The sequence below is a fragment of the Bos taurus genome, chromosome 6, assembly GCF_002263795.3.
Source record: "Bos taurus isolate L1 Dominette 01449 registration number 42190680 breed Hereford chromosome 6, ARS-UCD2.0, whole genome shotgun sequence".
NCBI lineage: Eukaryota > Metazoa > Chordata > Mammalia > Artiodactyla > Bovidae > Bos > Bos taurus.
In genome coordinates, this window is record NC_037333.1 from 104,677,024 (window position 1) to 104,699,390 (window position 22,367).

The 22,367-nt window shown below is 48.0% G+C and overlaps 2 protein-coding genes across 4 annotated transcripts in view; one reads left to right on the forward strand and one right to left on the reverse strand.

Annotated features, from left to right (window-relative positions):
* The window catches only part of STX18 (syntaxin 18), a 118,405-nt gene that overhangs the window by 89,681 nt on the left and 6,357 nt on the right, over positions 1-22,367 (forward strand). For all 3 annotated transcript variants that reach the window (NM_001099719.1, XM_059887641.1, XM_024993409.2), the window contains 3 exon segments: positions 5,839-5,954; positions 15,385-15,473; positions 21,944-22,002. In NM_001099719.1, the coding sequence (NP_001093189.1) occupies positions 5,839-5,954; positions 15,385-15,473; positions 21,944-22,002 (264 nt within the window).
* Positions 9,150-22,367, reverse strand: part of NSG1 (neuronal vesicle trafficking associated 1) — a 52,399-nt gene continuing 39,181 nt past the window's right edge. The window contains exon 6 of the mRNA XM_005208218.4: positions 9,150-13,401. The gene's annotated coding sequence lies outside the window, so the exon portion shown is untranslated. The remainder of the gene's footprint in view (positions 13,402-22,367) is intronic.

Consider the following 22,367-nt stretch of genomic DNA (forward strand, 5'->3'; position numbering starts at 1 on the left):
GTGCTCAAGATTTACATATAAACCAGTAGAAAGATGCTTTTACAGTCCCATTTTACAGAGGAGAAAACAGGCTAAGAAATGCTGTCACTTGTTATTTAGTTACTGGAAAAAAAATCTGAAAATTCTGCAAATGGATGTCTTATTCATGCTATACTAGTTTGAACATGGCTAAGATGTCAGGTTGGGTGCATGCATGCCCAGTAGCTCAGTCGTGTCCCACTCTTTGCAACCCCGTGGACTCTAGCCCGCCAGGCTCCTCTGTCCTTGGAACTTCCCAGGCAAGAATACTGGAGAGCGTTGCTGTTTCCTATTCCAGGAGATCTTCCTGACCCAAGGATCGAACCCACATCTCTTATGTCTCCTGCATTTGCAGGCATGTTCTTTTCCAGTCGCATCACCTGGGCAGCCCAAGGTGTCAGGTTGCCACATACTGAATCCCAAAACTAATCTTTGAGGTAAAATGTTAGGAAGTAAGTAATAAATAATCATATTTATACATTTAATGTTAAACAAGATAGACCCTTGTTTTGTGTTTTTCTTTTCAGTTATGGTTTCAACTGGCTTTATCGCTTAACCAATTTTTTATCCATGTTGTGTTTATCCAGTTTTTTCTTCTTTATTAATGAATGGCATTATACTGCATGAATTGTTGGTCTATCCATTCTATCCACACAGTTGGACCATCTGTTCTCCTATTGGTGGACATTTGAGTTGTTTCTACTATTTTGCTGTTATGGATACGGGTGCCATGAACATTCTTGGATAGATCTGTGTGTGGATATATCTTTCCATTTTTCTTGTCAGTCAGTCAATTCAGTCGCTCAGTCACTTGTCTCAGACTCTTTGCAACCCCATGAATTGCAGCACGCCAGGCCTCCCTGTCCATCACCAACACCCGGAGTTCACTCAGACTCATGTCTATCGAGTCAGTGATGCCATCCAACCATCTCATCCTCTGTCGTCCCCTTCTCCTCCTGCCCCCAGTCCCTCCCAGCATCAGAGTCTTTTCCAATGAGTCAGCTCTTCGCATGAGGTGGCCAAAGTACTGGAGTTTCAGCTTCAGCATCATTCCCTCCAAAGAAATCCCAGGGCTGATCTCCTTCAGAATGGACTAGTTGGATCTCCTTGCAGTCCAAGGGACTCTCAAGAGTCTTCTCCAACACCGCAGTTCAAAAGCATCAATTCTTCGGTGCTCAGCCTTCTTCACAGTCCAACTCTCACATCCATACATGACCACAGGAAAAACCCTAGCCTTGACTAGACGGACCTTTGTTACCAAAGTAATGTCTCTGCTTTTGAATATGCTATCTAGGTTGGTCATAACTTTCCTTCCAAGGAGTAAGCGTCTTTTAATTTCATGGCTGCAGTCACCATCTGCACTGATTTTTGGAGCCCAAGAAAATAAAGTCTGACACTGTTTCCACTGTTTCCCCATCTATTTCCCATGAAGTGATGGGACCAGATGCCATGATCTTCGTTTTCTGAATGTTGAGCTTTAAGCCAACTTTTTCACTCTCCACTTTCACTTTCATCAAGAGGCTTTTTAGTTCCTCTTCACTTTCTGTCATAAGGGTGGTGTCATCTGCATATCTGAGGTTATTGCTATTTCTCCCGGCAATCTTGATTCCAGCTTGTGCTTCTTCCAGTCCAGCGTTTCTCATGATGTTCTCTGCATATAAGTTAAATAAGCAGGATGACAATATACAGCCTTGACGTACTCCTTTTCCTATTTGGAACCAGTCTGTTGTTCCATGTCCAGTTCTAACTGTTGCTTCCTGACCTGCATACACATTTCTCAAGAGGCAGGTCAGGTGGTCTGGTATTCCCATCTCTTTCAGAATTTTCCACAGTTTATTGTGATCCACACAGTCAGAGGCTTTGGCATAGTCAAGAAAGCAGAAATAGATGTTTTTCTGGAACTCTTTTGCTTTTTCCATGATCCACCGGATGTTGGCAATTTGATCTCTGGTTCCTCTGCCTTTTTTAAAACCACCTTGAACATTAGGAAGTTCGCAGTTCATGTATTGCTGAAGCCTGGCTTGGAGAATTTTGAGCATTACTTTACTAGCATGTGAGATGAGTGCAATTGTGCGGTAGTTTGAGCATTCTTTCGCATTGCCTTTCTTTGGGATTGGAATGAAAACTGACCTTTTCCAGTCCGGTGGCCACTGCTGAGGTTTGCAAATTTGCTGGCATATTGAGTGCAGCACTTTCACAGCATCATCTTTCAGGATTCGAAATAGCTCAACTGGAATTCCATCACCTCCACTAGCTTTGTTCGTAGTGATGCTTTCTAAGGCCCACTTGACTTCACATTCCAGGATGTCTGGCTCTAGGTCAGTGATCACACCATCGTGATTATCTGGGTCATGAAGATCTTTTTCGTGTAATTCTTCTGTGTATTCTTGCCACCTCTTCTTAATATCTTCTGCTTCTGTTAGGTCCATACCATTTCTGTCCTTTATCGAGCCCATCTTTGCATGAAATGTTCCCTTGGTATCTCTAATTTTCTTGAAGAGATCTCTAGTCTTTCCCATTCTGTTGTTTTCCTCTATTTCTTTGCATTGATCGCTGAGGAAGGCTTTCTTATGTCTTCTTGCTATTCTTTGGAACTCTGTGTTCTTGCCTTGAGAACCTCATGAACAGTATGAAAAGGCAAAATGATAGGATACTGAAAGAGGAACTCCCCAGGTCAGTAGGTGCCCAATATGCTACTGGAGATCAGTGGAGAAGTAACTCCAAAAAGAATGAAGGGATGGAGCCAAAGCAAAAAGAATACCCAGCTGTGGATGTGACTGGTGATAGAAGCAAGGTCCAATGCTGTAAAGAGAAATATTGCATAGGAGCGAGGAATGTCAGGTCCATGAATCAAGGCAAATTGGAAGTGGTCAAACGAGAGATGGCAAGAGTGAATGTCGACATTCTAGGAATCAGCAAACTAAAATGGACTGGAATGGGTGAATTTAACTCAGATGACCATTTTATCTACTACTGCGGGCAGGAATCCCTTAGAAGAAATGGAGTAGCCATCATGGTCAACAAAAGAGTCCAAAATGCAGTACTTGGATGCAATCTCAAAAACGACAGAATGGTCTCTGTTCGTTTCCAAGGCAAACCATTCAATATCACAGTAATCCAAGTCTATGCCCCAACCAGTAACACTGAAGAAGCTGAAATTTTTCTTGTTTAAATACCTAAAAGTGGAGCTGCTCTGTCAACGTGGAGATGTTTCTTAAGCTAAGGAACTGTCTTAGGTTTTCCAAAGTGGCCTTATTATTTTACCCTCCTCCCAGCAATGTGTGAGAGTCAGTGTTGCTCCCTGTGTTCACCAGGGCTCGGAGATGGTAACTTTTTTAAGCCATTCTAGTGGCAATGTCACAGTATCTCACTATGGTTTTTTTACTCCATGTTATTGGACACTTTTCCTCTGCTTTATTGACCATTTGTATGTCTTCTGTGAAATTCTGTTCATCTTTGTGCATATGTGTGGTACTTACAATGTCAAATATATTTTTCTAAGACGGTTGAACTCAAACATCCCATCCCACATGATCTTATTTAAATGTGATTTTGTTCTTGCTTCACTGAGAGGGAGATATGTGGTCTGTGTTCCCTCTCCTTGAACCTGAGTGGACCGTCGCAACTGCCTGGACAGTGGGGTATGGCAGAAATGACAGTTTGTTGTAAACAGAGGCTGAGACTGTTATAAAAAGGCACTGAAGCTTCTGCCGTGGTCTCTGAGACTGCTTGCTCTGGGGGAAGCCAGCTACCATGCCCAGGGACACACTGACATGCCCATGAGGAAGGGACCAGGCTCTTGCCAGCACTGTCTCACAGCCGTGAGAATGAGACTCCTTGGAAGGGACTCCTCTAACCCCAGGCAAGCCTTCAGGTGGTGGGGCCCTCTACCCTATAGCAGTGCCCTCGTGAGTCAGAACCGCCCAGCCAAGCTGCTCCCAAATTCCTGGCCCCAGAAACACCAATAGATGGTGAAAGTGAAAATGTCAGTCTCTCAGTCATGTCTGACTCTTTGCAATCCCATGAACTGTAACCCACCAGGCTCCTCTCTCCATGGGATTATCCTGGTAAGAATACTGGAGTGTGTGGCCGTTTCCTTCTCCAGGGGGTTTTCCTGACCCAGGGATTGAACCCAGGTCTCCTGCACTGCAGGCAGGTTCTTTACCACTGAGCCACCTTAAGTGGTTGTTATTGTTTCAAAGTGTATACATTTTAGAGTAGCTATTATTCAGCCTCAGTAACTGGAGCCCTTAGGGTGGTTGATCATATAATTACTCAACAATTCTTTTGTTACTGTTGTAGAGGAGCAGTTCCTATAAACACCCTTTCTTAGAACACTATCTTTTGGGGGAAAAAAAAAAAAACATGAAAATGGCCTCTGTGGTCAGGTTATTTGGAAGAGACATCCTTTTTGGAAATTCAGTGTGTATTTTGGTATATACGGCTCTGGAAAGTTGCAGAGTCAAGTACCCATCTGGCTTTGACTCCACTCTCTCAGCCTCTCTGGGTCACTGCAGTCCCTTCTCATAGAACCTGGTGGATAGAACCTCCTCTTCACGGGGCAGTTAGTTGTTCAGAGTGTGGCCTCCAAGATGGGTTCCCTGAGGCCACATCCCAGCCCCACCATGTACTCACTGTTTGGCCCGGGCAAGTTTCCTGACTTCCCCGCACCTCACTTTCCTCCTCTGTGAAAAGGCCATTAATACTAGTAACTGCTATAGGGATGTATGGCATTAACTTAAGCTTATGTGTATAAAGGTGCTTAGAAGAGTGCCCAGTACCTGAGAAGCCCTCAATAAATATTAGCTGGCATTGATAATATCATCCTGATATGCATTTGCATTGTTCTTTTTGAGTCTGCCTCATAATGTTATCATAGGTCTTTTTTAGCAATCTGCCTAGAATTTTCATAGTGCTCTGTGAGTTACAATACAAGGCCCCTTATCTCATAACCAATTTTTTTCCCTCTTATTAACAATGCACTGAGAATTATAAAGCATCCATTCATTCACCCTATGTTTATTAAACCCTGAATGCCACACACTCATCTCGAACCCAGGGCTGCACAGCAGCCATGACTTACGCAGTCAGGGGCCCTGCTCCCAGAGCACATACTGCAGTGGAACAAGACAGACAGTAACCAAATGAGAGGGGAAGGTCACCTCAGCCCGCAGTGACTGCTGGGAAAAAGACAGGCGCTGGGGCACAGAGTGGCAAGAGGAGGCCTTCTGCAGGCAGGAGAGTGAGATGAGGTGGGCGAGATCTCGCCTGGCCCTGGGGGTGGAAGAGAATACTCTGTGGGAGCAAGCCCCGGGCCAGGGCGGGTGATGAGGCTAAGAGACCTGAGACAAGGCCTTGCTCCCTGTGGGTGTGTGAAGACTCGTGCTTTTACAGGTCAGTTTTAAGATGTTACTTGTGTATCGTGTGTTATGTAACATGTGCGTGTATTTATTCAACCCCACTTCTGCATTGGTGCACGACCAGCTCTTGGGTTTGTTGAACTTGGAGCAGTGGGCTGGCCCTTGCTGCCACGTCTCGAGTGTGGGGTCAGGAGGTAGGGTGGGTTCCTGCGTCCTTTCCTTTGACGCCTGCTGACAGCACTCTTTCAGCTGCGGGCTCTGGCGGGGGTGTGCCGACTGCCCTGTAATAAGCGCCACCCCCTTGAACTGTGTCAGGATGGTCGCTGGGCCCAAGGCCATGGTTCTGCTCTCCAGCTGAGGGCGCAAGGCAAGGGTGTAGGGCTCATCTTTGACTCCTCTGTTTTCAGGCAGAATCCTGCTGTGTAAGTAAATGATGTAACTGCTGATTTTTCATCCTTAGGTCTAAGCTGGAACCAGAACCAAACACAAAGACAAGAGAATCCATGTCTTCTGAGAAAGTTTCACAGAGTCCATCAAAAGACTCTGAAGAAAAACCTGTCCCTGAAGAAAATCCAGGTATGAATTAAAATCAAAATCGTGCCTTGCGTCTCTTCTTTATGACCTGTGGTGCTTGCGTTTGCACGAAGGGAAGGAAACATGGAAGCGGCAGCCTTTTTTTGGTCACAGCTGGATCTTAATGACCACTTCAAGGATGGGGCGGGAGGGTCCTCCAGACACCTGGGGGCCGGCAGGGTCTAAAGAAAGGGCCTGAGTCTCCACACACCAGTGAGGTGGGGACTGGAGCCTTAGAACCCGGAGGAAACATCAGAGATCTCTGCTTGTCAGTCTCAGGAGCGGTAGGGCGCTGCCTACCCTGTGCCCGTGTCAGCGCTGACCTTATGTGGACCTGACCATCCTGCCTTGGGTAGGGTGTGTGATGTCAGCAGGCTCCATCAGCCAACTGAGCCAGTGTAATGCATGTCTGGGTTTATATGCTTCCTGTCTTCATGTTTGCTGGCCGGCCTGTAACTTAGAGCACCTCCTGACACACGGAGGATGCTGGATAAACACAGTGTCTCTGTACAGCCTGCAACACAGGCAAACGTACAGAGCGCCGTTGGGGACATCTTAAGTCCCTGTGTCTGGCCGGGGCGGCTGCGTGTGTAGGGGATGGATGCTTAGTGTGCCGCATACCTCAGAGCTGGGCAGTGGGGTGAGCACTTGCTGTGTGTGGATCCCAGGATGCTGAGGCCCGCGAGTCTCCTCGCCTCCCCTCCTCACGTCCTCTCTTCGCCTCCCCTCCTCACGTCCCCTTCTCGCCTCGCCTCCTCGCCTCCCCTCCTCATGTCCCCTCCTCACCTCCCCTCCTCACATCCCCTCCTCGCCTCCCCTCCTAGCGTCCCTTGCTCGCCTCCCCTCCTAGCGTCCCCTGCTCGCCTCCCCTCCTAGCGTCCCCTGCTCGCCTCCCCTCCTCACATCCTCTCTCGCCTCCCCTCCCCGCCTCCACTCCTCTCCTCCCCTCCTCACGTCCTCTCTCGCCTCTCCCCCTCACGTCCTCTCTCTCTCGCCTCCCCTCCTCACGTCCTCTCTCGCCTCCCCTCACCGCCTCCCCTCCTCACGTCCTCTCTCGCCTCCCCTCCTCGCCTCCCCTCCTCGCCTCCCCTCCTCACCGCCTCCCCTCCTCACGTCCTCTCTCACCTCCCCTCCTTGCCTCCCCTCTTCGCCTCCCCTCTCTCGCCTCCCCTCTCTCGCCTCCCCTCCTCACCTCCCCTCCTCACGTCCTCTCTCGCCTCCCCTCCCCGCCTCCCCCCCTCACCTCCTCTCCTGTACTCTCACAGTGGCACTCGGTTACTGTACGCCTCCGGGGTGCTACCTAGGTGCTGTCCTGAACCTTCATAGATGTCACCACCATCGTTACAGCAGCCCTCTCAGATGGATTTCATGAACTTGTTTTTTCTTAAGATGAGCCTTCTGAAAGACTCTGAGAAGACCGTTGCACAGAGGACTACGTTTGGGCAGGGTCCCTCCGGGTGCTCTGTTGAAACAGATTGTTCGGGGGCTTAGGAAGCAAAATAGGGATAGTTAAGAGGCTGCTAAAGTCTCCCAGAAACAAGATGATGGCAGATTATACCAAGCATGGGTAGCCAGGGCATGGGAGAGAATGCGGAGAGTTCTGGATATATTTTGAAAGTTGAGCACAGAATCTGCTTCCTGGATGTGGGGCATGAGGAGGAGACGGGTCAGGGAAGGCTGCAGTGGTTGTTGCAGCGGGAAGAAGGTGGCTGCCCTTCACTGAGATGCGGGAGGCTGAGGAGGGACAGGCTAGGGGCTGCCCGGCACAGAGGTTGAACAGGGAGTTGGGTCTGCGCATCTGGAGGCCAGGGGACAGGTCTGTAGATCACTTGAGACAGGCTGGGATTCCCCAAGGAATGAGGGTTGGTAGAAGGAGGATGAAGGGCTGTGCCTCCTGCCACTTGCGGTCCTCCCTGCTGTTTCTCCCTGGCACTGGTCTCTACCCTTCTATGTGTTTTTCTCATTTATACTCTTTATGCTCTGTCTTCCGAGCTAAACCTAAGTCCCACGAGGACAGAAATTTCTGTATGTGCTTTGTTCACTGCTGTAACACTGGTACCCAGAACAATACCTGGCACATAGGAGGTGCTCATTAAATCTTTGTTGACAAGAATGAATGAACGGATGAGTAAATGAAGGGATGAATGAAGCCTCTGTATGGAACACTGACTGCTTCTAGTTGCTGTGGAACTACTGCCGGAAGCAAAAGGAACTTAATGTCTCTGGGTGGTAGAAAACAAATGGCCAGAGTGAAAGAGCGCCATTCCTCACAGTTTATGTGTTTACCTTAAAGTCACTGTTTGGATACTTTATAATCATGCCATTATCTCCTGACTAAGCCATCCCCACAAAATATTCAGAGAGCGTGCTCCCATTTAGCTTCTCACCAGCACATACAGGAGCCGAGTGGTGTGAAGAGTGTCTCTCTGGAGGCCGTCAGCATCCCAGCTGCAGCAGTTAGTGGCACTGCCAAACCCCAGTTCCCCCATTTTCTACATGCAGACCCCTGCGTCTCGGGACTCTGCCCCCTCCACCCCCCACCACCACTGGGCAAGGCCTCTCTCTTCCCCCAGGCATCCCGGCCCCTGCTGCCACTGGCCTCACTGTCCCCACAGCTCCACCCAGCCACCCTTTCCTCCATGGTCGTTAGCTGATGCTTATTTCACAGTCATCTCTTTCCTGGTTACATAGAGTCCCAAAGGGTCATAAAATCTGAGTTGGTGCTCATTAAAAATGTGCACACTTGATGTACAAGTTGCTGCATGTATAACAAGCTTTCTCTGCTTCATTTTGTCTGTTTTTCCTGAAAGAAAGCTTTACCATTGCTGCACCCCACCTTTATCTATTTCCTGTGTGTGGAGGTGTGCCATCCCTCCTTCTGAGGTAAGGGAAGGGGAAGCATTTGGTTGCAGCATGATGTCATGGAAGGACTGTGAACCTTGGTTTCAGTCTGGCCGCTGTCCTCCACTTGGACAAGTTACTTGAACTCTGAGCCACCACTTTTTTACAGTATCACGTAGCTGCGGTTTGTTGTGAGCACTTCAGGAGCCTAGGATAAAGGGGTAAGCAGTGTCTGGCACATTGGTTTGTGGAGCCAACTATGAAGCAGTCCATTGCTTGACACTGAGGTTTGGCAGGATTCTTTATCAGTTGAACATTGGAAGTTGATTAATAGACTGGCCAAGATAGCAGAGGCAATTATGAAGGAAATTTTTTCTATTCATAAACAGCCTGGTATTGTATACAGAAAATTTTAAGAGCTCCACCAATAAAGACAAGTAGTAAATGAGTTTCAGCAAGGTTCTGGGATACAAAACCATTAAACAAAAATTTCATTTCTATATACTTAATGAACAATCCAGAAATGAAATGTAAAAAGCAGGAATTCCTTTATGATAATATCAAAAAGGATAAACTAAACAGAAGTGTAAGGCTTATACTTTGAAAGCTACAAATCATTGTTGAAAGAAATTTAACATGATCCAAATGCATCTAACAGAAGCAGAAGATATTAAGAACAGGTGGCAAGAATACACAGAAGAACAGTACAAAAAAGATCTTCATGACCCAGATAACCACGATGGTGTGATCACCAGCCTAGAGCCAGACATCCTGGAATGCAAAGTCAAGTGGGCCTTAGGAAGCATCACTATAAACAAAGCTATTGGAGGTGATGAAATTCCAGTTGAGCTATTTCAAATCCTAAAAGATGATGCTGTGAAAGTGCTGCACTCGATATGCCAGCAAATTTGGAAACCTCAGCAGTGGCCACAGGACTGGAAAAGGTCAGTTTTCATTCCATTCCCAAAGAAGATCAGTGGCTCAGTCGTGTCTGACTCTTTGCAACCCCATAAATCACAGCACGCCAGGCCTCCCTGTCCATCACCAACACCCGGAGTTCACTGAGACTCACGTCCATCGAGTCAGTGATGCGATCCAGCCATCTCATCCTCTGTCGTCCCCTTCTCCTCCTGCCCCCAATCCCTCCCAGCATCAGAGTCTTTTCCAATGAGTCAACTCTTCGCATGAGGTGGCCAAAGTACTGGAGTTTCAGCTTTAGCATCATTCCTTCCCAAGAAATCCCAGGGCTGATCTCCTTCAGAATGGACTGGTTGGATCTCCTTGCAGTCCAAGGGACTCTCTCAAGAGTCTTCTCCAATACCACAGTTCAAAAGCATCAATTCTTCGGCGCTCAGCCTTCTTCACAGTTCAACTCTCACATCCATACATGACCACAGGAAAAACCATAGCCTTGACTAGACGAACCTTTGTTGGCAAAGTAATGTCTCTGCTTTTGAATATGCTATCTAGGTTGGTCATAACTTTCCTTCCAAGGAGTAAGCATCTTTTAATTTCATGGCTGCAGTCACCATCTGTAGTGATTTTGGAGCCCAGAAAAATAAAGTCTGACACTGTTTCCACTGTTTCCCCGTCCATTTCCCATGAAGTGGTGGGACTGAATGCCCCACACCCAAGGTAAGGGAAACCCAAGTAAAACGGTAGGTGTTGCAAGAGGGCATCAGAGGGCAAACACACTGAAACCATACTCACAGAAAACTAGTCAATCTAATCACACTAGGACCACAGCCTTGTCTAACTCAATGAAACTAAGCCATGCCCGTGGGGCAACCCAAGATGGGTGGGTCATGGTGGAGAGATTTGACAGAATGTGGTCCACTGGAGAAGGGAATGGCAAACCACTTCAGTATTCTTGCCTTGAGAACCCCATGAACAGTATGAAAAGGCAAAATGATAGGATACTGAAAGAGAAACTCCCCAGGTCAGTAGGTGCCCAATATGCTACTGGAGATCAGTGGAGAAATAACTTCCCAAAGAAAGGCAATGCCAAAGAATGCTCAAACTGCCACACAATTGCAGTCATCTCACACGCTGGCAAAGTAATGCTCAAAATTCTCCAAGCCAGGCTTCATCAGTACATGAACTGTGAAATTCCAGATGTTCAAGCTGGATTTAGAAAAGGCAGAGGAACCAGAGATCAAATGGCCAGTATCCATTGGATCATCAAGAAAAGCAAGAGAGTTCCAGCAAAACATCTACTTCAGCTTTATTGACTATGCCAAATCCTTTGACTGTGTGGATCACAACAAACTGTGGAAAATTCTTCAAGAGATGGACATACCAGACCACCTGACCTGCCTCCTGAGAAATCTGTATGCAGGTCAAGAAGCAACAGTTAGAACTGGACATGGAACAACAGACTGGTTCCAAATAGGAAAAGGAGTACATCAAGGCTGTATATTGTCACCCTGCTTATTTAACTTATATGCAGAGTACATCATGTGAAATGCTGGACTGGGTGAAGCACAAGCTGGAATCAAGATTGCCGGAAGAAATATCAATAACTTCAGATATGCAGATGACACCACCCTTATAGTAGAAAGCGAAGAAGAACTAAAGAGCCTCTTGATGAAAGTGAAAGAGAGTGAAGAAGTTGGCTTAAAACTCAACATTCAGAAAACTAAGATCGCAGCATCGAATCCCATCACTTCATGGCAAATAGATGGGGAAACAGTGGAAACAGTGAGAGACTTTATTTTCTTGGGCTCCAAAATCACTGCAGATGGTGACTGCAGCCATAAAAATTAAAAGACTTTTGCTCCTTGGAAGAAAAGCTACGACCAACCTAGAGAGCATATTAAAAAGCAGAGACATTATTTTGCTAACAAAGGTCTGTCTAGTCAAAGCTATGGGTTTTCCAGTAATCATGTATGGATGTGAGAGTTGGACTATAAGAAAGCTGAGTGCTAAAGAATTGATGCTTTTGAAATGTGTGGTGTTCAAAAAGACTCTTGAGAGTCCCTTGGACTGCAAGGAGATCCAACCAGTCAACCCTAAAGGAAATCAGTCCTGAGTGTTCATTGGAAGGGACTGGTGCTGAAGCTGAAACTCCAATACTTTGGCCACCTGATGCGAAGAACTGACTCATTTGAAAAGACCCTGATGCTGGGAAAGATTGAAGGTGGGAGGAGAAGGGGACGACAGAGGATCAGATGGTTAGATAGCATCACCGACTCAGTGGAAATGAGTTTGAGTAAACTCTGAGAGTGGGTGATAGACAGGGAAATCTGGCGTCCATGGGGTCGCAAAGAGTCCAGACAAGAATGAGCGACTGAACTAAACCAAAACAAATAGAAGGGGGCTTCCCTGGTGGCTCAGACGGTAACGAATCTGCCTTCAACGCAGGAGACACGGGTTCAATCCCTGGGTTGGGAAGATCCCCTGGAGAAGGAAATGGCAACCTACTCCAGTGTTCTTGCTTGGAATGTCCCATGGACAGAGAAGCCTGGAGGATTGCAGTCCATGGGGTCACAAAGAGTCGAAGATGACTGAGCGACTCACACGCAAATAGAAAAGCATCTCAAGTTAATCAGAAGAATTAATGTTGTTAAGATGGTAGTACACCCCAAAATCCACAATTTCAGTGCATTCCTTATCAGAATCCCAGCTGATTTCGTTGTGAAAATTGACAAGTTGATTCTAAAATCACGAGGAAAAGCAAGGAACTCAAGAAAACCAAACTGTCATGAAAAGGAACAAAGTAGGAGGACTCACACTTCCCAATTTCAAAACAGACAGCAGGGCAGCAGTAATCAGGACAGGGATGCCTGCACAGGGATGGGCATGGATGAATGGAACAGAACTGAGAATCCAGAAATAACAGCATGTGGCTCTGGCCAGTTGATTTCCTTTAAGTGGGCAAGAACAGTCTCTTTAACAATTGGTGCTGGGAAAATTGTATATCTACATGCAGAAGAACAAAGATTGACACTTGAGTCACACCATTTATTAACGCTAACTCAGAATAAGACCAAAGGCCTTTACAGAGCTAAAACCCTAAAACTTGTTAAAAAAAACAACAACAACAACAAAAACCAGGGCTAAATCTTCCTGATCTCAGATTTGGCAAAGAATTAACAAGGAAGGAAAGTGAAAAAAGCCCATGGAATGGGAGAAAATATTTGAAAATCACACACCTAATAAGGGATCTGTATCTAGAACGTGGAAAGGACTTTTACAAGTCAGTAAGAAAACGATAACCCAATTTTTAAATGGGCAAAGTGGACTTCAGGAGGTGGTGGTGGTCCTGAGAAATGAGTCTGGACCTGAAAAGGGGGGAAGCTTAGAATGTTCCAGGCAGAGGGAATAGCATGAGTAAACACTCAGAGGCCACAGAGCACAGGGGAGATGTGGAATGCAGTCATGGAGGAAAGCACTTCTGGGTCAGTAAAACTCACAGAAAGGGGAGGAGGAGTGGGTCTTGAGGTCAGGGGGGCCGGAATGCAGAGGGCCTTGAGTGCTGGACCACGGAATCGGGACTTGAGTCTCTCGGCATCGGGGCAGGCGGGAGGTCTGGGCAAAGCACCGGTGTTCGGGGCACCATGCTTCAAGTTGATTCTTAACTGCTGCAGGTCAGGATGGCTCCAGGTGGCTGCAAAGGAGAGCGTGAGTTCTGTTAACAGACTTCCCATTCTAGCTCAGAGTGGTTTATACTTGATTCTGATGTGAGTGATGTTTCTGTTTCTAATTTTGGTGTTCTTATCCTTAAACACATAGAAGTGAAAGCTCAAGATGGATACCATAATGAGGTCAAGTACAAGGTAGAGGCTGGAGAAGGGAATGGCAGTCCGCTCCAGTGTTCTTGCCTGGAGAAGTCCATGGACAGAGAAGCCTGGGCTCTGGCGGGGGTGGGATGTACATGTGTCATTTATAAATACAATGATGGTTCTAGCAAAAAAAAAAAAAAAAACAGCCATTTTCTAAAAACTTGCACAAAGTCATGGACATATTTTCAATAGGTTTCCCATATTTTTCTACATTTGCTTCTTTTTGTCCCCCTTCTCTACAAGGATGGTGTTTAAAAAAATTAATGCACATTTAATTTTCTTTTTTTGTGATGACATATCCAGAATAATAACTGTACTTGGTACACAGGTCTGCCTAATCTGCTGTCTGTAAACTGACACCATCATTATGTACTTTTCCCTTATCAGTCTCCAGACAAAAACTCTGGACTTCTGCCTCCCTCATGGGACTGAGAGCAGCCATGGGAATTTAACTGACATCGGGGAGGAAAAGAAGCAGTATTTGCCTTTTAAGTACTTGGGAACCCGCTGATAAGCCCAGAAGCACTGCTGAGACAGCAGACAGAGTCACCTGTAGGAAGAAGACCCATTACAGCCTCCACCTAAGGGCGAAGCTCCAGCATCCACCCACCCCCGAGGAGACACACAGGCCTCGCCCTCAGGGCCCCAGGTGGCACAGCCCCTTCTGGGAGCTGTGCTGTTGGTCTGCTGTGTCAGAGGTCTGGTCCGTGTTTATGATCATGACGAAAACATTCTCTAGGTTAATGTTCCTACACCACCCGTCAGCAGTCTGTTCCCAGGTTGCTGTCCTGGAATACATCAGACTGCACCAAAGTGTGTCCTGGCACACGTACTAGCAGAAGTACAAGGTTTATCAGTGGAGTTAGTTACACAGAGAATTCCTTACAGTGGGATATTATGCAGCAATTTAACAGAACGAAGTAGGAACTTCCCTGGTGGTTCAGTGGCTAAGACTCCATGTTCCTGGTGCAGGGCATTCAGGTTCCATCCCTGGTCAGGGAACTAGACCCCCCAAGTGTCAGAACCAAGACTTGCATGCTGCAACTAAAGATCCCGCAGGCTGCAGCTAAATAAATAAATACTTGAAAAGTAAAGAACAAGGGAGATCTATGTGGAGTGACATAGGAAAATCACCAGGATGCACTGTGAAGTTATAAAAAGCAAGTTTTAGAACAACATGTTACCGTTGATATACCTGTGAAAAGCAAATAATTAATACCACACTCGCAAAACTATAAATTATTTCTGGGCTGGCGTGGGGGCAGGGGAGGCAGGGAATTGCTTATCTGTTTGTATGTGAACATGGCAGAGAGAGCCTGCGAGGCCACATCACAGCACCAATGAGTGGCTACTTCTGGGGGGGAAGGGCATGAGGGGTGGTGTGTCATTTCCTGTATTTTAATGAAATACAGGAAACATTTTAATGAAATTGCCCGTACATTTGACAGGCTTTAAAAAGCAGAGGGAAGGATGTATGTGTGTGAGTATGTGTTTTGAAGTAAAGTCCACTTGAAAACTGGTCCTGAAAAACATCCATTTGGTTTGTGACCATTGCTGAGATCACGGCAGTACCGAAACTCTATGGAGGGTCCCCTTTTGACACACACACACACACACACACACACAGCACAGGTCCAAACATTGTAAAGGATCACACCACAGTACTTGAATATTAACTGAGAGATAATCAAATATGGATGGACAAAGCCCTACAATTTTGCTTCGTCTCGGGTTTTTTTAATATGCTTGCCTCCTAAACCAACCTGTTCTAAAGTGACTATTTTGCTTTCTATTTATTTTTTAAACAGAAAAGGTTCCAGTTGAAGCACAACCTGAATTGGGAAGCTGGGGAGATGGCAAAGGTGAAGATGAATTATCCCCAGAAGAAATACAAATGGTAAGCTAGTCTCTTCCTAATCATGTGTTTTTAACTAGTTTTAGTAAGAATATTTCATTGAATAGAAGGTCACCCTAAATGCTGTTACCCTTATTTTTATGCTGAGCTTTAAAAATTATAGTTTAGATACAATTTTCCACTTGATTTCCTAATTCTTAGTATACTTTTCATATGCTTTAAATTTGCAATAGCATAATTAAGGAAGAAATTGCCTTAGAATAACATTACTAATATTAGATGTCTTTTTGGCAGCAGTAAAACAGTCTTCTAAATGACTCTTTTATATTCATTGCTATGGTGCTTTTTAATTGTTTGAATTGCTGGTACATGATACTGTGAAGAAAGCGTAAGTAATGACTGCGAATGACGAGTGCCACTTTAACTGCCAGTGTCACCTTTTAGTCACCCATGCCCTAGTTGCCAGCTGCAGCTTATCATCTCTGGTTGAATTTCAGAAGAAAAGCGATAGACCTGGTCCGAGCCCCAGTCTGGTCCGTTTCTAGCAGGGCCCGGGGCAGGGGAGGGGAGCCGGGCATGCCCTCGTGTGTGTGTGTGTGTGTGTGTGTGTGTGTGTGTGTGTGTGTGTGTGTGCATGCGCGCACGTATGAATGCAGAGGAAGGGCTGTGATGTGTGTGCTGCACTCACGGCAGGATTGGAGGGCCACGTTGGGTGGTAGCTGCTGCTCACTGGAGCCTCATACATGCTTTGTACTCAGGGCTGTTTCACCAACATTCATTCTCTCGGATGAGCAGTTTCCCCTTTAAATCATCTCAGAAGTGTGACACTGATTCCAGTGATGATACCATTAGCCTCGATTTTCCTGGGACTTGCTCTGGGGCACTCCCTCGGAGGCTGTGGAACAAGAGGCAGAGCTCCCTGTGTCCTTGATAGACAAAAATAATTCTGAGCCCAGGAAGTAACTCAGATACCTTAAAGCAGTATAGGATACCCTGCTTCTGTCATGGTCCAGATACACCTCCAATTTGGGATACTTGCTCAGTGCTCCCCAGTCCAGCAAGCATGCCACCCAGAAGCCTGCACACAACTCCAAGCAGCAGTCCTTGCTAGCCAGTCCAGTTGGGAGAGGTTGAGGGTGATGGCCAGGGCGGGCAGTGAGGGCAGAGATGAGAAACGGGAAGTGGGCAGGACTTGGTGATCGGGGAGGGCAGCTGGGCGTGAGAGAGAGAGGGAGGAGAAAGAGCCGGGAGCTTTCTAACCTGGGGACGCAGGATGCCGGCAGTCGGGGTGATGCCCTCCATCAGGGGCAGGTGTGGGTCCTAGGAGGTGTCTGGTGGGTGCTGGGATCCCGGGCCTGGGGCTCCAGCTGGAGACGTGACCGTGGGAGACCCCTGACAGCAGGTGTTTGAAAGCACATCCAGGGTGGAGAGAGACACACGCCACCTGGGACACAGGGCCAGAGCAGGTCAAGGCGGAGAAGCCAGCAGACTGAAGGGCAGTTTGATCATGCTCCCCTATAGCTAGATGATGGCCAAATTTCCTGAAACCTCATAGTTCTTCTTCAGTTTATACAAAATAAGTTTATAACTGTAAATGATGTCATGTGTTCCCCCAGATCATGTAACGTGACCACCCTATCTTTGCTAGAGATAAAAATATGTACAGCACTGTCCCTTCATTAAGAAAGAATACATTTGTGTTTAGGCAGAACGTAGCTTCTATTTAAGGATTTTTTTAAAGTACGCTGCCCCACTTCATAAAGGAAATAGGTAGAGGAATGGCAGGCCGTTGTTTGCCAGTTGTTGCCTCTCCCCCCCACCGGGCAGCGGTGAGCAGCAGCAGCATGTGAACGTCCACAGACGTGGGCTCAGAAGTTGTCGGCTGCACGGGGGCTGGACCAGAGGAGGGCTGGCAGCAAGGATATCTGTGATCAGCAGATGCTCGGCCCCAGTGAGAGATGATGCAGCAACGTGAGCTGTGAGACAGAGCAAGTTTTGAATCCTCTGTGTCACTTACTGCCTCTGTAATTTGGGGGCAAGAAGCTGAGCCTCACTGAACCTGAGCTTGGGAGGTTGACAGGGTTGTCAGGAATGGGGTCATGTATATATGAGCGCCCAGCGGAGTGCAGGGCACATAGCAGCTGCTCAGCGGCTGTTTCCTCGCCAACAGTGAGAGATTATTGCTGGGCCCATGGGGTCCTGCGTTCCCTGCATGTTCAGAGGGTGATGTAATCGATGCGTATGAGAAACACACGTTCACATCGTGAGGTTTGTCTTTCCATAATGATGGCTGGAGCACCATGCGTGCCTTTCCTTGTGCTGTCTTGACGGAAGCATCGTCCAAAAACGTGCCAGCGACCAGTCCCAATAATGCTAGCTACCTCGGTGTCACGAGACTGGTGACCCTAGCGATCAGAGCCAGCAGGGCATCCCTCCCTAATTTTTATTGCGTTATTGCAAGAGGATGGGGCAGGAGGCTGTTCCATTCAGCACCGTTACGACAGGCTGTTTGATGTTCACTTCACTCCTTTCTTAACGGGGGCTCATAGCCAAGTACCATACCTTACAGTCCGACTGACCCGAATCTTATTTAAAAGGCTCAACCCTGAAAATGAAGAAAAAGAAATGCCACACTATTGGTTTTAAATTGGAAAGCGTTAATAGCAAATTGTGGTCATAATTCATAGTCACTGTTTTGGAATTTTTCCTCAGGGTAAAATAATGAATTAAGCTCTATAATAGCAATTTAATCCATTATTTCACCCACATGAGCTGTTGATACTTGTTCCAGAATGGCTGCGGAGCATTATGTAATTCTTCGCACATTTCCATTCATCACTCGTGATACAGGTATATTAATACCCCTGGGTTAATATAAGCAGATGTTTGTGGTCAGGCTGAGTGGAACCAAATTGTTTTCTGATGTTACACAGAGAAAAACACCTCCTTTCTGAGCCCACCTTCACTTTACTTGCCTCCAGTGAAACCACTGCACTTAGTAATCTATTTCTTTGGGGTAAGTTTTAAAGACATGAAAGTGACTCCTGTTCTTCAGTTCTTCAGTTTGCCTGAAAAGTGTCCCACGGCCCCTGTGCCGTGAGGCAGGCCCCTGGAAGCACCAGGTGGGTGGCTGGCAGGGCCTGTGGTCTGTGGCCACGCTTGGCTTACACATTGGGAACATGAGCATTGTTGATAGAATTTGAGCGCCACACGGGTGAAAGCTGGGGTCTAGACCCTGGGAAGGTTCACTGGGGCACAGGTGGAGGTCAGGGTGAGGGGCATGGAGCCACAGGTGTGAAGGTGTTTGGCACAAATAAAACATAACTGGAAGAGCCCCAAGCAGGTCTGGGGAGTGGGCTCCAAGCTGAGAGGCAGGCTGCCCTCTGGGCCAAGCCCCCCGTGGGTCCACCGTGTTGCTCTAGTGAACTCTTCTTAGGTCTTTGCAGCGCAGATATTTCTCCTCATTTGACACTCAGAGGCCTTGGGAGGAGTGATTTTCTTTTTCTGGATTAGAAAAGGATTTCTATAACAAAGTATGCACAATGTGGATCTGCAGCCTTTAAACCAGATTATAAACCCTTTTGGGAGGTCCTGTTCGAAAGTCTGGCCGACTTCTAAATGGAATAAAGCAGTTAAATCATATCACCTGCTCTGTCCAGCGGCGTCTGAGCACTTGAGCTTTATTAGTTTAGACGCCCCATGTGGTAGGACTTGTAACCGCGACACCTCCCACTGTTGTTGGCAGTTGCTGGGGGTCTGCACTGAGGGAAAGCACCGTATTCTGGGGTGAGACCTAAGCAGTATAGCGTGGAACAGCCCAGAAAGGCCGGCTGGCTGCTGTCATTTCTCCCCAGGACAGGCCTGCCCACCCTCCCCGTCATCTAGGCCTCTCAGCCCCTTTTTCAGGGGGACAGAGATGGAGCAAGACGCCGGCAGGTGTGTCTTCCCAGGGCCTGGAGGCACCCCTGTCCTTGGTGCTGATTGTGGGGCTGCAGCTGCACGGTGCCTGTGTGGTGCCAGGGAGCCCCGCTGAGAGTGCTGTGCGTGGACTCCTCATGCCCGAGAGACTGAAGGGACCCAGAGCCGTGTGGTCCTCTTGAACTTGAAACCGGGGTGCTGTGCTGCGTGCTTAGTCACTCAGTCATATCCAACTCTGTGCAACCCCATGGATTGTAGATCATAGCCCGCCAGGCTCCTCTGTCCATGGGGATTCTTCAGGGAAAAAGACTGGACTGGGTTGCCATGCCCTCCTCCAAGGAATCTTCCCAACCCAGGGATTGAACCCACGTCTTCCACATTGCAGGCAGATTCTTTACTGACTGAGCAACCAGGGAATCCCAGGGAGGGGCCTCCAAAGCATTTAATGACTCATTTTGCATATCCAGAATCTGAGTCCTGGAGAATGACATAACAAGAATTAACATTCATAGAGGTAAAGTTGTTACCAACTCTATTAGTACTCTAGTTTCCCCTAGTTTAGTGATGAAGACAGAGGCACTGAGAGGGTGTTACCCGCCCAAGGGCAAACAGTTTAGAAGATGGAGGAGGCTTCCCTCCCTACCCTCAGGATCAGGCAGGAAAGGATAGGAATCACCCACCATGTCTGTTCACACAGAGAAACTGACAGCCACACAGAAGGCCAGTGGCCGGCCCAGGGTCAGCCAGGGAGTCCCCCTGAGGACACAGGACATGGGTCATTGGAGCCCCTGCCGTATCCCCCACCTCCCCTGGTGTTGGTGGCTCCCTGCTTCACTCGGCAGATGAGAGAGGAGGTGTACGGGTTTGCTGCCCAGACAACCTCGGAAACCACCCTGCCTGTGCAGGGGACTGCGGGCAGCAGCCTGGCCTCTGCCTCATCGACCGGCCATCGACTGGCCATCGAGATAGAAGGCTCCTGGGCACTGGGCTGTGGGAAACAGGTTCTGCTGTGTTGTTTTTTTGTTAATGCAGTTTCATTGTAACTCCCGCCCCATGCATGGAGCCTGCACTCCTTAAGGCTGGCCATAGACACACCTCTCCCCTCATCCCACCTTACTGCTTGATCCCTTCAGGCCTTTGTTTCTCTCACTTCCTCCAGGGATGGGGAATTTCTCAGGTAACTGCAAGAACCCATCTGGCAGGAAGTCAGAGCCAGAATGTGATCCGCTCCCGACATAGCTAACTGGGAGCCCTGCAGAAGGAACAGTAACACAAAGGCCTGAATGGAAGCCACATGCCCTTCAGCTGGGGAGGGAAAAAAGCAAGCTTTGTTCTCAAGGAACATTCCAGTAATAAACCACCTCAAACCACTAGTTAATTTTGTTTAGGAATAGTTCAAAAGCATGAAAGGACTGTAGATTTAAAAGGTTGGGGCCATATTTTGTCATTAGAAGAATTCAAAGAAAATGCCCCTTGCCCAAAGGAAAAATCCAAAACCTGAGTAAAGTACCTGAGAGAATTAGTCAAATTAGCACCCACATGCTGAAGTAATAATATTTTTTTCTTAAATACTGGACTGCTAACAATTAACGGAGCTGATTCTTTCAAACTCAGGAGTGAAGTTATATTCTCTTGAATCGGCTTGATGCACAGTTAGGAGGGCCATCTCAGTACCGTCTCAGCAGACGGCAAGGCAGCCTGCTGTGGTTGGGGTGGCCCTTCGGGGGGGCTTCCCCAGCACTCCTCCAACCCCCTGCCGCTCCCCCTCTCTGTCTTCTGACCCGGTGGGTCTGGGGTGGAGTGGAGGCCTCAGTGTGGAGTGGCCCCATGCTCATGGTGCAGGGATGGAATGGACCAGATCACCTAGACCAAAAGGGAGGGAGGGCAGACCTTAGACAGCAGGGAAGGCATGAAGCCAGCAAGGGTGCTGAGGAAACCTGGCAGAGCAGCACGGGAAGGCACCAGCCAGGATAGCAAGGCTGCTCCCCTGCAGGGCAGAGGCAGAGCACAGCGCACCCAGGTGAACCGAGCCCCTGCCCCTCATCTTCCTCATCCCTGCTGCTGTACTAAGGCAGGGTGGCCTGGTCCTCAGCTGGATTTCCAGCCTCTGCAGGCCAAGAGCTCCCTTCTCTTCCCTGTGCGGTGCCCGGCACAGAGGTGCCTCAGAGAACATTTGCATGTGTGACTGCAGCTGGAACAGGTGTGTGGGTCCAGGCAGCTCACAGTCACACAGAAGGTTGGAGACACACACAACGTGGTACACGCATCACGGGGATGACCCACACTTCTCCACGCTCGCCATCAGTCATAAAAGTCAGCTTGTACGCTTGCGGTTCAAACGAGCGAGTTGAGAAGTCTAGCCTCAGGCAGCCCCACTGCACTGCGGGGTTTCATTTTCTTCCTGCAGCCTGGCTATCCTCACGTGAATGCTCAAGGTCTCCCAGTAACGCTGACTCACTCCATGCTGGAAAGAGGGGCTCCGGCGTGGTTCTCGGAGGGTGGATCAAAGAGTTCTGCACAGACTCACTGTGCTCGACACTTGCCTTTGGGTGGGTTGCTTTGAGACTCGAGTTAATGTGTGTGTTTCCTTACAGTTTGAACAAGAAAATCAGCGCCTGATTGGTGAAATGAACAGCCTGTTTGACGAAGTCAGGTATGTTTGTGGGGTTCCCGGGTGAGCAAATGGCCTAGTTTACAACTTTCCCAGAAAGTAGAAACTTTACTCATTTAGTTTGGTGCTCAGGCATCCACATGTGGCCCTTGGGCCAAATGTAGCTACCCCTGCCTCCAGCCCCCCGTAAGGAAGCTGCGCGAATTCACTGCCCCTCAACTTGTGGGCCTGCGAGGTACCCTCTGTGGGCCGCTCCCAGGCTCCCAGGTGCTGCAGCCCCATCTGAAAGGTCATGATGGCACATGTCATGACAGCTGCCAGGAGGGGATTGTCTGTACCTAGCTACCCTAAGATGAAAGGGGTTAATTAAGTATAAATAGGGACGGCTGGCCGGAGAAGGCAATGGC